This window comes from Cloeon dipterum, chromosome 3, assembly GCF_949628265.1.
Source record: "Cloeon dipterum chromosome 3, ieCloDipt1.1, whole genome shotgun sequence".
NCBI classification, from domain to species: Eukaryota; Metazoa; Arthropoda; class Insecta; order Ephemeroptera; family Baetidae; genus Cloeon; species Cloeon dipterum.
The window spans coordinates 5,727,098-5,739,080 of NC_088788.1; the positions used below are offsets into that span (position 1 = coordinate 5,727,098).

Sequence of the window (11,983 nt, forward strand, 5' to 3'; positions counted from 1 at the left end):
AACTGGCCAAGCAACCTTCTAATTTAATTTAGGTATATCAATTTCCTATTTATTTAACACCTGCGATTAAGCATAAAAAAGAATAGTTGAACTGATTTTATTGTGTTAGAACAAGACTAAAGGAGCAAATTAAATTTTTTTTTATATTTTTAAAATAAAAATTCCATTTTATAAGTAAAAAACTTTTATATATTGCAAAATAAAAAATTGCAATTAATTTAGATCAAAACCAAAAAATAATCAAATTTTGAGCAAATTTTTAAAAATAATCACATTAGATTTTCCACTAAAATCATGTGGAATCGGCAGAAGAGAATTTTTATTCTGACTTTCGAGTGTCAGCTGGACGAAAGGGGTTTGTGTGTCGGGGCTGGTGTGGCGGCGGCGGCGGCGGGTGTAGTAGTAGTAGTGCTGTGGAGCGGGCGAGCGAGCAAGAGCGAGTTGCGGGTGTTTGCGGCGGCGGCTGGGCGGCGTTGGCGCGTCCAATGGCGGCGGCGCGGTGTGCGTGACACTCGGCGCACCAATGGCGGCGAGCGAGAGCGGGAGGGAGGCCGGTCCCAGCAGTCAGCTGTGTGGCGGCGGGGTGGGGGGAGCGCAAGCGGCTCGGGGCGCGCGGGCCCACACTCGGCAGTCAGTTGTCGCTGCGTCCGCTTCGCATTCAGACGCGTCAGCAGAAGTAGTCAGTGAGGAGACAAAGTGCGGAGGACAGTGCGGACAGCGGGTCGAAGGGGAGATGCAGTGCGGCTAGCGTAGCATGGCCACAGCCTTCTTGTCCGGCATCAACTGCAGTTCGCCGAGTGCCGCCGGTGTGAACGTTCTCGTGTTGGCCTCCGCGGGCGGCTCGGCGCCCGCTTCATGCGCCTCCAGCCTCGAGCGAAGCGTCCTCGGCTCCGCAGCAGGTATGAACATTGTTAACGCGGCCACGGTGGCCGCGGCGGTGGCCGCCCAGCAAGGCTACGGCTCGCCAAGAGACTCGGGAGGTTCGTCCGGATCGGGAGTGCCGACGTCGGTCGGCGGCGGCGGCGGCGAGATGAAGTACCTGCCGCCTCAGCACCACCACCACCATCACCACCACCCTGGCGGGCAGGCGGCCAACGGCCACCCGCTGGCCCACAACCCGTGGGCGGCGTTGCCGCCGCCCTCGGAGCACCACCACTGGGCGATGCACCACCAGGCGATGCAGGACGTGAAGCCGCAGCCGCCGCAGGTGCAGCAGCAGCAGGAGCTGCACCACCACCACCGGGCCGGCTCGACGGGCCCGCCGCCGCACCCTGCCCACCCTCAACACATGGCGCCGCACCACTCGTGGCACTCGTCGGCGCACTACATGTCGTCGGCGGCGTCCAACGGCTCGTCGCCGCTGCAGCACCCGTACAGCATGAACGGCATGCTGGCGGCCGCGGCGGCCGCCTCGGGGGTCGGGCCGCAACTGCACCACTCGCTCAGGGACATGCACAACGCCAGCCCCAGCTCGATAGGCGGGCCCGACCCGCGGCACGACCCCGAGGAGGACACGCCGACCTCGGACGACCTGGAGGCGTTCGCCAAGCAGTTCAAGCAGCGCCGCATCAAGCTGGGCTTCACGCAGGCCGACGTCGGCCTGGCGCTCGGCACGCTCTACGGCAACGTCTTCTCGCAGACCACCATCTGCCGGTTCGAGGCGCTGCAGCTGAGCTTCAAGAACATGTGCAAGCTGAAGCCGCTGCTGCAGAAGTGGCTGGAGGAGGCCGACTCGACCACCGGCTCGCCGACCAGCATCGACAAGATCGCCGCGCAGGGCCGCAAGCGCAAGAAACGCACCAGCATCGAGGTGAGCGTCAAGGGTGCCCTGGAGCAGCACTTCCACAAGCAGCCGAAACCGTCCGCGCAGGAGATTTCCGCCCTGGCCGACAACCTGCAGCTCGAGAAGGAGGTGGTGCGCGTGTGGTTCTGCAACAGGCGGCAAAAGGAGAAGCGGATGACGCCGCCCAACACCCTGGGCGGCCCCGGGCCCGACGGGCTGATGGGCGGCGACGGCTCTCAGCAGGGGATGCCGTCCATGCACCACCACTACGCCGACATGCACGGCTCGCCGCAGATGCACACGCAGCACTCGCACAGCCCGCCCATGTTGTCGCCCCAGCCGATGGCCCACCAGAGCCTCGCCGCGGCCCACTAGCCCCGCGCCGCCCGCCCCGCCGCGTGGTGGGCCGCCGAGGATGACCTGCACCAACGGGACTCGCCTCCCGTCGGTCCTCCTCCGACGGCCATGACGCTGCACCTCTACCACCACAGGTTGCAGTAGTGTGCGTGCGGGACGGGCGCCCCCTCGGCCCTTGACCGGGTCGAGCCGAGGGCTCGGGGCCGCCCTGACCACCCCAGGGTCGGCCCCAACGAACCTAAAAAGTGAAAACGGACACTCTGATTTTAAAAACGAGACCAACCAACTAAAAGACTCGAACGAGAGAGTTGTTAAACAGTTTTTGTGTTGTGATCCTGCGCTGACTGGTGATGCCCCTCGAATATTCATCTCCTCTCCGATCGAAATATATACCAAAAAAATAATGCAAAATGAAAATGAAAAGTGCAGTGCAGAGCTTACGCCGCCCGCCGAGTCGTCGTCCCGCGCGGCGGCAGGCGCGGCCGCGGCGCCCGCCACGCGAGCACCGCGCTCCTCGCCAGCAGATCAAGGTACTGAAATGCACACTCTAGTGTTGTTTTTTCGCCCCCCTTTGACCGACAGACAAACCTGACCGCGTCGTTTTGCGCCCAACCGCCGCAATTGGGCGCAAAACGCGAGTGAGAGCACTTTTTTCAATATTCAAAAACGCACACACACGCGCGTCCTGGATTTTTTTTTCTCTAATATAATTATTATTATTACATGTCGTGTGCGTGCGTCTCTTTCACTGTGAGCAGACCAACTTAATTAGATGCGGGACGTGTACACCATCTGATATGAGAATTATATACTGTCTTTATTCTCTCATTTCATTTTTTTGTCATTCCCCCAAAAACAGATTTTGGTTTTTGTACGCCGACTGAGAATTCAATTGAATATATACTTAAATTAAATAATAACAAAAAAAATTATATAGTCCATCCTGGAATTTCATTCACGCACCTGAGAAAATGTGTACGGAGGCAGGAGAATTATGCCGCGAAAGATATGAAATTAATTTCCACGATTCACTGATCCCCCGGGGCCGATTTAATTATTAGAGTTCAGCACTCCCCCGCGCCGCGGGCCGAAAAAGCGGGCGTTTCGTTTTCTCCGCACTTTCTAGGCATAATTTGCCTGTTTTTCGTTTCTTGTCGTGGTGTACTTTTGATAGGATTTTCACCTGTTTATTGAGAAATTATTCGTTATATTGTTAATGAAAATATTGATCTCATATGTCATTTAATTAATTAACTGAGCAGTAAAGATTGAGAGCTATGTCGCAAACGAATCGAAAATTGCACTCACTGAGATGATTTCTGGGGCCGCCGGCGCCTTTTGTGCCTCGGATGCAGTATTTTTGGCCTTTCCCGTTCAGTTCACGCACGAGTCGCGAAAAGTAAAAGAAAAAAATAATCATCGGTGCACAAAACGCGCGGGGCCCCGCATTTCGAGGACAGAAAAACTATGTGTAAATATTTTATCAGTTTTGTATATACGCAATCCCCTTAATTAACACGAAAATCGAAACATTTACAAATTGTGGCCTCCTTTTTTGAGAGACGGATAATGTTTACTCCCCCCTTAAGATTATGGAGAAGACGAAGATTATACCAAGAGTCCAATGTTTATATTTAAATGGCACCGCAACAGTGCTGATTGTGTGAAAAATAATTAAAAATAAAATTCAGATAATGATTTAAAATAAAACCCCTCTGCAATTTTAATTTACAAATCTGCCACACACTCCTCTAGAATTTAAGCAGAAAGAATCAGCAAGACTCATTTATTTGACATTCGAGCATGCAGTAAAGTAATAATTAAATCAAGTTACCAAGCACAATGGATGATGAGACCGAGTCTTTGGAGAGAGAGTTTATGTTTGCATCATTAGGAGCTGTAAATTTTATTAGCGCGGTAGTCAAATACCGCAATTATTTGGCCAAACAGTCGTGTGTGTATGTGCAGCTGACAAACACACATGGTGCACCCCGTTGTCGTCGTCTGTCTCTTCCTCTCTTCGTCTGCGCTGCGTCGATCCGACCGACACCCACCCTGTGTGCACCCCCTCGTGCCTGGCCGCTGCACCCCAAATATTGCCACACTTGCATTGTTTGCGGTCGCGCTGCGCTTAATCAGCATCGCAGTCGATTCCCGAGGCCACAAGATTTCAAGCAAGACGCTCAATCATTCTGCAATGCTCTCTCGCTGGTTATTTTGTCCGAGAAGAAAGAAAGAAAGAAAGACAGAAAGAACCCCCTCTTGGTGTTGCATGAGATGGCATGAGAAGATCTGCTCGCTTTGTACCTCTCGCTGCTTTTCCCGCATTTTTCACAAGGTAAGACCCATTTTCGCTTTTTCTTAATTATAGTTGTTGTTTTGTTTTGCTCAGGGTTGCGAATTTCCGATTTACCGAGGCGAAACGATGATTTTTGTTGCTTGTTGAATCCGGTCGATTTGTAGGGCCAAATTCTGAATATTATTTTTATTTTTGTCTACAAATCCGGAAAATGTAAATTTCAGAAAATATTGGCGCAAAATTACAGGTTAATCAAGCGGTGAGCTCTGTCTCCCTTTTTTAAAAACGCGATTTTTTTTCTTCAGAACGGAAATTTGTCTCCTAATTCGCTCTCCGTCAAAAGAAATCGAAAACCAATCGGAAAAACAAGGACAAACCGTTGAGTTTTTCGAGAAATTAGGAAAAATCTGAAATGTAACTGTTATTCGGTCATGCTTATTTCTAAGAGTCCTCCAAAAATCATTTATTGTATGACTTTCTAGCGCTACAAATGCAATAAATTGCATATTTTCCCTCTAAAAATCCGCTTTAAGTAGAAATCCAATTGGAAATTCATGGAAATACCAAAAAACTGTTGAATTCGCGGAGTTTTCCAACAGAAGAAATTTAAAAAATAAAAAAAACTCGGTTCAAGCCATCTGAAATTAATGCCTCAACACCGGCGTATCCGGCTTCGAATAATAAAAAAACATCCACTCGAAGGATCAATACTAATGTTTGTTTAGCCTCTCGTTCGGATCCTAAATACCAATAATGCGGGTTTGATTTGTAGCAATTGGGATTTCATTCCTGGTGGCACGTTTTATATAACTCGCACACAGAAATAACGCTGCGCCTTTGAATCCAGGTGTGTCACGTTTTCTTTTACAAAGGAGCCAGTTTTCTCGACGCATTATTATATATATAAAGCTGATGGGTCCCCCTTGCGCGGTACCCCTAAAAATTTTCACGCCGCACAGCGAAGAGGCTCCGGCTGCACCCCTCGCTCTCGGAACGGGACAGAAAACAGAAATTTCATCGATTAATTCGCGTTTGAGACTCCTGAGAGGTTGGCAGGTGCGTCTCGGTAGGCCAATTTGGACCTTTTTGACCGAAAAATCCATACCCGCGGGTTTTCGGAGGAAACAATTAGCCAATTACGTCGTCAAATTAGGCAGCTCGCCCTCCGACCGAGGGGCGTGTAATCGGAATTAATCGGCGTTTTAACCATCTGCTGTCAGCGGAAAATCAAGCAAGCTTCTCTCCTCCTTTGTGCGGATTCACAGACATATATATATATAAGAACGTGTGTGATCGCGTGATAACCGCCGCCACCGCGGCGCAGATGAGTTGTAAAATTGCTTATTTATGCTGCCACAAAAACCACGAAAACTGTATCATCTCTTTCTTTCGGCGCTACGCTGGAAAAAGCAGCCACTTAGCGCATGCCGAGAATTCCAACAGGCGAAATCGCTGTTTTCAGTCTCCCGTGACAAGGAAATACATCACTCAGTTCCAATAATCGAGCTCTCCACACATTTATTTGAACGTGGGGAACTCAGGAAATATTTTTAAGAGACTGTTTTTTTTTATTTTATTAATTTGAATTCAAACTACTGATTAAACTGTGACTTAAATGAGTTAAAAAGTTATCAAATTCATTTTTAAAACCACAAAGCAATTAAGTAAAACTTAGAATCCATTATTTTTCCTTGTGACTGGTGGAAGTTGAAGATAAAAAGTTGATAAATTGAATAAATGCTCCAAATGTTTACTCTTTGTAGGGGTTTTTAGTCTCTGAAATATGTCAAAAATTCCAACTTTGTGTTTTGTAGCGCATTGCAAACGTTTCCCAAATTTTTTAACCAAAAAGAAAAAAGAGAGTTATGTTTTAAAATTTTCTAACAACTGGTCCAGAACCAAAATTGCATTTAAAACCATTTTGCGCTACTGAAAATTGTTTATCGCTGCAAAATAAAATTCATTTTCCCCTCAAATTGCTATAAATTTGCAATTTTAAAGAGATATGCGACCTATTTTGGCCGAATTTTCTTTTCCACGAATAAAATAAATTCATTTGAACCCTTTTCACTAATCTGATTACTATCTGAAATCAAATTCTAATTGAAATAAACAATAAATCTCGTAAATCATATCTAAATTTTTCTTGTTCTTATCGATTTCTAGATAAATTCGAAAATCAAGCGGTGAATACGATAAAAAATTCGTAGACAAAGTTTGTCTGCCGATCAGCTGTGCGGTTGAAAACAGAATTTGCATATTATCCGTGTCGAGCGGAGGAGCCGAGGCTGCTGCTGGTGCTCTCGTGGTCGTCTGAGATGACGATGCTTATTCATAGCAAAGACATTTGGCCTTTAGATTGGCCCCTGTGTGTGTCAATTGAGATTATGCGAGCTGCCGCCGACCGCTGACCATATGATTGTCGAGTTATTGGCCGCGCGTCTGCTGCTCCTGGGGCTCAATTATAATATTACATTTGAGAACTCAAACAATAAAGGCAGCAGTGTCTGAGGCTCGGATAAATTAGCCTGACCTAAACGTCTCTCGGCTTAATTTTGTTCTTCTTCTCCGCGGCGCGCAGCCGAGAAACGAAGAAGCAGAAGAAGAAGACGTGCTTGCACGCAAAGTCTCGGTTTATTGTGTTGTGAGTGTGTTTTTACGATTTCACCACAGGTCAAATTCGCACAGCAGCGACTGTGAGAATATTTCCAACAGATTATCAGCCGCGTGCACCGATTCATCGGTCACCATGGCAACTATTGCGCGAAATTAGCTTTCGGTCCCCAGCCGATGATGCTGCTTTTTGCAACGCATTTCGAACACCGTATATATAAATTCAAAAGCACGTGCGTGCCGTGCGAATAATTTTATTTTAAAGGGGAAGCCGCGTTCGAAATCTCGGCGCGTCTGCAGATTTACGAGTTTCTAAGTCTCCGCTCGCGCAACGAGCCCATGCAGAAGAGTTAAACGCCGCGCACACACACTCGAACACACCGCACGCGGGCACCAAATTTTTAATTAAAACCAACAGATACATTCGGCCGGCACCGTGATTTATGGCGTCCGACCAGAGACGCGGCCGGTGCAGTATTTGATTAGTTATATAGGCTCACTGGCTGCGGGGAGATTCGGAATAGGAATGAAAAAATAATTGGGACCCATACGGCCGAAATTTACGGCGCAGTAAAAAGTCGAAATCATCTGACGGGCTCGTTCTACGTTCTAGACAGGGCTTCATCCTCTAGTGCTTAAATTAATTTCAAGCCTATGTACGAGAGGTCATCCTGAAATATTAATATTAAAAAATAAGATCTGAACTCTGGAGCAAAGAGAAAATTTGTTCTTAAAACTGTTAAAAATGGGTAACTTTTTTTCACAAACAGCACAAAATTTGGCAGTTAAAGTTCAAGAACTGTATATGGCCAAAATTTTAATTTTAACTGTAGCAAGATCCTCTTTTGACCACTAAAAATGCAATTAATAATTATTAAAAATAGTAATTCAATCCAATCTGCTTATTCAAGCCAACAATTTAAAAGCATTTCTAGTTTTTGCCCTTTTTAATTGGCCTTAAAGAGGATTAATACTTCAAAAGCCTGGAAAATGCTTGTTGCCAATGCATGAAAACATCCCTTAGGATTCAGTCGAAGCCAAAATTGGCCTAAGGAACAATGTAGTTTTTTGAGAAAATTAGCTGCAAAGTTGGAATGCTTTTCAAATGGTGAGGACTGTCTCCCTACTTGAAAACTGATTTTATTTCAAAACACGGAGTTTCCCCCAAAAGGTTTCATACACCGTAGAATAGATTTCGACGAGAGGAATCGAAATCAGCCAAGAAAATGTGGTCGAGAACCGTAAATGGGCAAAATTTGAATTTTAACTGTAGGAAAATCCTTTTTTGACCACTGAAAATTGCGGAAAATAATTGTTAAAAAATAGCAATAATTCAAGCCAACAATTAAAAATCGTTTGTTAGATTTTGTAAATTAAACGTGAAGAAATCAGAACCAAAATCATCGAGAAATCATTAATTTTTATCACGATCATTGCCCAAAAAATATTGATCAATGGAGGTTGCCAAAGATAAGTAGTTCTTTCCATTCTCTTGTAATAAATCCACATTCTGAATTTTATTTAGTCTAACAACACAATTTATTACAAATTCTATTTTGTATTGAGCTAACTAAATTCAATATTTATAAATAGAAATCCAACTCATCGCACTGCAGGGAGCAAAAGCCTGCTGATGAAGGGATTAAATTATTCACATAGCAATGATCGATCATTTATAATAACGATGATCATTTTGTCAGAGAAACTAGTACACAAGCAAATTTCGCCACACATAATCCGTGGGAGCCCGTCAGACGGCTATTTAGTTGCAAAATTGACAGGACATAACTGTGGCTATTACGCGTCCGATTTGAGCCGTATGCAGCGTGTGTGTGTGTATGTCACATACACACGCAAGTCATAATTCATCTTCGGGACAAATCATTTTCAAACAGGTTTTTACAAGTCGGGAAAAATTATTGAAATGATTCACCTAGCGATGCGAGAGTTAATTATCGCACGTGTGATCGAGATTGATAGGTTAGTTTTTGCGTAATTCGATATATCTGGCCGGCCTGCGAGTGTGTGTGTGTATGTGTACGTATGTGCGAGTGCCTCCCCTGCGCGAGTAAATTGATCCATCCTGTTGCACTGCACCAACGAGACGAGAGCTGCTCTTGTTCCGAACGCCGCCAAGCTTTGCTCATGCACACACACGGCGAGAGTTTATTATTTGTATTATAACATACATCAGTGCACTCTCTTTACATTTCGAAGGATCGAAAATGATGAGTGAAGCCTGTCAAAACAAATGAGCCGAAGGTGTGAAAGTGCCTGCACGACCGCGTCGGAAAAATCACACCGCTTGTTTACCCAGAGAAAAGACAAATAAAGTCTTGCTAATGTCGCTGGACACTTGAAGGTTTATATGGATTCGATTTGACGACACAATTTCCGAACTGCTTTACTGCAATGGCTCAGCGCCAAAAGAATATAATATGAACAATTTTCTATCCGGCGTGGAATTTTAATTAAAACTGCAGCGCCGAGTTAATCCCTCAATCCTGAATGCGATGCAGTGAATGAAACTCGATCTCCGCGCGAGCAGCTGAGGAAAAGACTCAATTAAGACCCTCTCGCAATCGAAGAGAGAGAGAGAGAGTATTAATTATAATTATTAGAGAGGAGGAGAAAATTGCAAATAATCTCAAGCTGCACCCAATTTTTAAAATTACCACGGCAATAAAATTAAAAATACCGACAAATTTAGAAAATTGTCGCAATTAGACAATTTGCAGCAATTTTTTTTACACATTTTCGGTCGAAAACTCGTGTGTGTCTGTGAAGGCGCGCAGATCCGACAACTCAAGATCCAGTATAGGCCGGCAGCGTTATTTTCGATTGCTTTTGCTCGGCTCTGGTGATGCGCGTTCGCTGCCAGGCACTCTTATTTTATTAAATAGGAATGTGCGGAATTCATGTCTTCGGAGCCGTCCGAGAGTTCTACCCTCATGAATTACATGTGTGTCTGTGTGTGTGGACCCCGCAGTCATCATGACACATTCTTTCCGCGCAAATATATTGCTAGATCGCGTGAAAACTTTTCACTCACTCACTCACTCACTCGTCTCCGCGTGTGTGTATATTTTTGTGCCTTTTTCGTCGCTCAGCGCTCACGTTCCCAGGGCAGGTCAAATTTGTTTAGGTCTCATTCGATTCTTCAGAATAATTCAAAGGAATATTTTTAAAAAGAGGGAGAAAAGGCAACAAATTTGTTTTTTAACAGGAAAATTGATAGATTTTGTTTTAAAATAATTATAAAATGTTGGTTTTGCCAGAAATTTGTAGCGAAAATTCAATCTGATTTAACATTTTTATTAATATAATTTTTTAACAATTCTAGGCAACTAGAAACATCGAAAAAAATCGTGGGAACGCGAGTTTACCTCACCAGATTCTGCTTTACCCCCCCGTTTACAAGGAGAACAATGATGATAATCCCTGGTTTGTCCCAAAAAGCACGTACAGCCTTCTAAACGTTGAATTGAACCTCAGGGGTGGTGTTGATGCTTGAAATTTTTACAAATAGGATACATTCCTCGAGAGCATATCATGCACAAAAGCCAAAATGAAACGAAAAATAAGAAAAATCATCTTTTGTTACGTGCTAAAGGAAAAACATTTTACACTGTGAATTTTTCTAATTTAAATATCAAACGTATTTTTTTAATCAGGCCTGGATTTTATTTTGTAACGATGATTTTAGTCTATTTTATGCCATCAATGAGCTTTTTCCTGCCAAATAAATCTAAAAGATTGCCAGTGCACTTGAAAAAACAAAACTGGGTTCAAAATTCTTTTTTAGAGCATTTCCAGAGGATTTTATTCCTTCAGAGCTCCATTAATGAACTTGTCAAATTCTAGTTTCTCTCCTGGTGGTCGGTCAAGGTGCTCGAAGTGAACACAATCTCCTCAAACCAAAACGAAGCATCCTCTCGATATAATCTCCTGGTAAAGAAAGACCCGACCTGAAGAGGCTTTCTTTAGAAACCTATTTATTTTTAAAAAATAGTAAATAAATCAATGACTTTGGGAATCGAGCCGCTGATTTTTCCCACAAATATTTGGCCGCTTATTACGCTGCGCGGAGCAATTTATGCAGATGCATATACATGCATGCAAGTAAGTGAGGGAAAACGCGCGGCCGGGCCCGTCTTCCTTCTCTCCTGCGAGTCACAAAGCGGCTGGGGTCGCGCGCGCAAAGGTGAAAAGAGGACTGCTTGCTCGCTCGAGGGGGCAGGGGGAGAATTCAGCAGCCAGCCAGCTCTTTTTATATATTTCATGACGAGCCATCACTTCTATCTCCTCGCGCTGATCTCTCTCAAAATAAAAGCAGCACACTCTATACACTCACTCTCTTTCGTCTCGATGCTCCCTTTGGAGATTCCTGCTGATGCTGCGCTGCTGCGCCGCATTTATTTTATCCGCATGCATATGATCCAGTTCGATCGAGTTTTCACGAACGATATTAATCAGATTTGCCGCTGTGTTGCGATCGATCGGCCCGCCTGGCTGGTAAATAAATAAATACATATATGTATAAACGTGAGAGCTGTGCGAAAGCCGGTGTATTTGATCCAAAAAGCAGCTGCCTTTCCCGGATACTTTTTTCCACAAATTACGGAAGGGTCGGGAATTTTAGTCACTCAAAACAACAATTGAATAATAAATTTTTAAATTTTATTGATGTTTAAATTACCAGTTTGATCAAAATATTTATTTTTTAAATTCTAAACGTTTATTATTCCTTAACTATCAAATTAAAACTCATTGAAGACGTGATTTTTTTAATTTTTTAATTTTCCGTAGATTGGTAGAGCATTTATTAACTACTAATATTTAAAAATTCGTTCTGTTAATTAGTCACCTATTATTATAAAAATTAAAACTTTCACATCTTGAATATTATGAATTTAAAACAATCCTGCCAA

The 11,983-nt window shown here is 44.5% G+C and overlaps 1 protein-coding gene across 1 annotated transcript; it reads left to right on the top strand.

Moving 5' to 3' along the window:
* Nucleotides 1–620: 620 nt before the first annotated feature.
* On the top strand, nucleotides 621–3,850 carry vvl (ventral veins lacking). The gene has a single exon (XM_065483517.1). It carries the CDS (start codon nucleotides 755–757, stop codon nucleotides 2,156–2,158), a length of 1,404 nt encoding a protein of 467 aa, XP_065339589.1. The 5' UTR covers nucleotides 621–754; the 3' UTR covers nucleotides 2,159–3,850.
* Nucleotides 3,851–11,983: the final 8,133 nt, after the last annotated feature.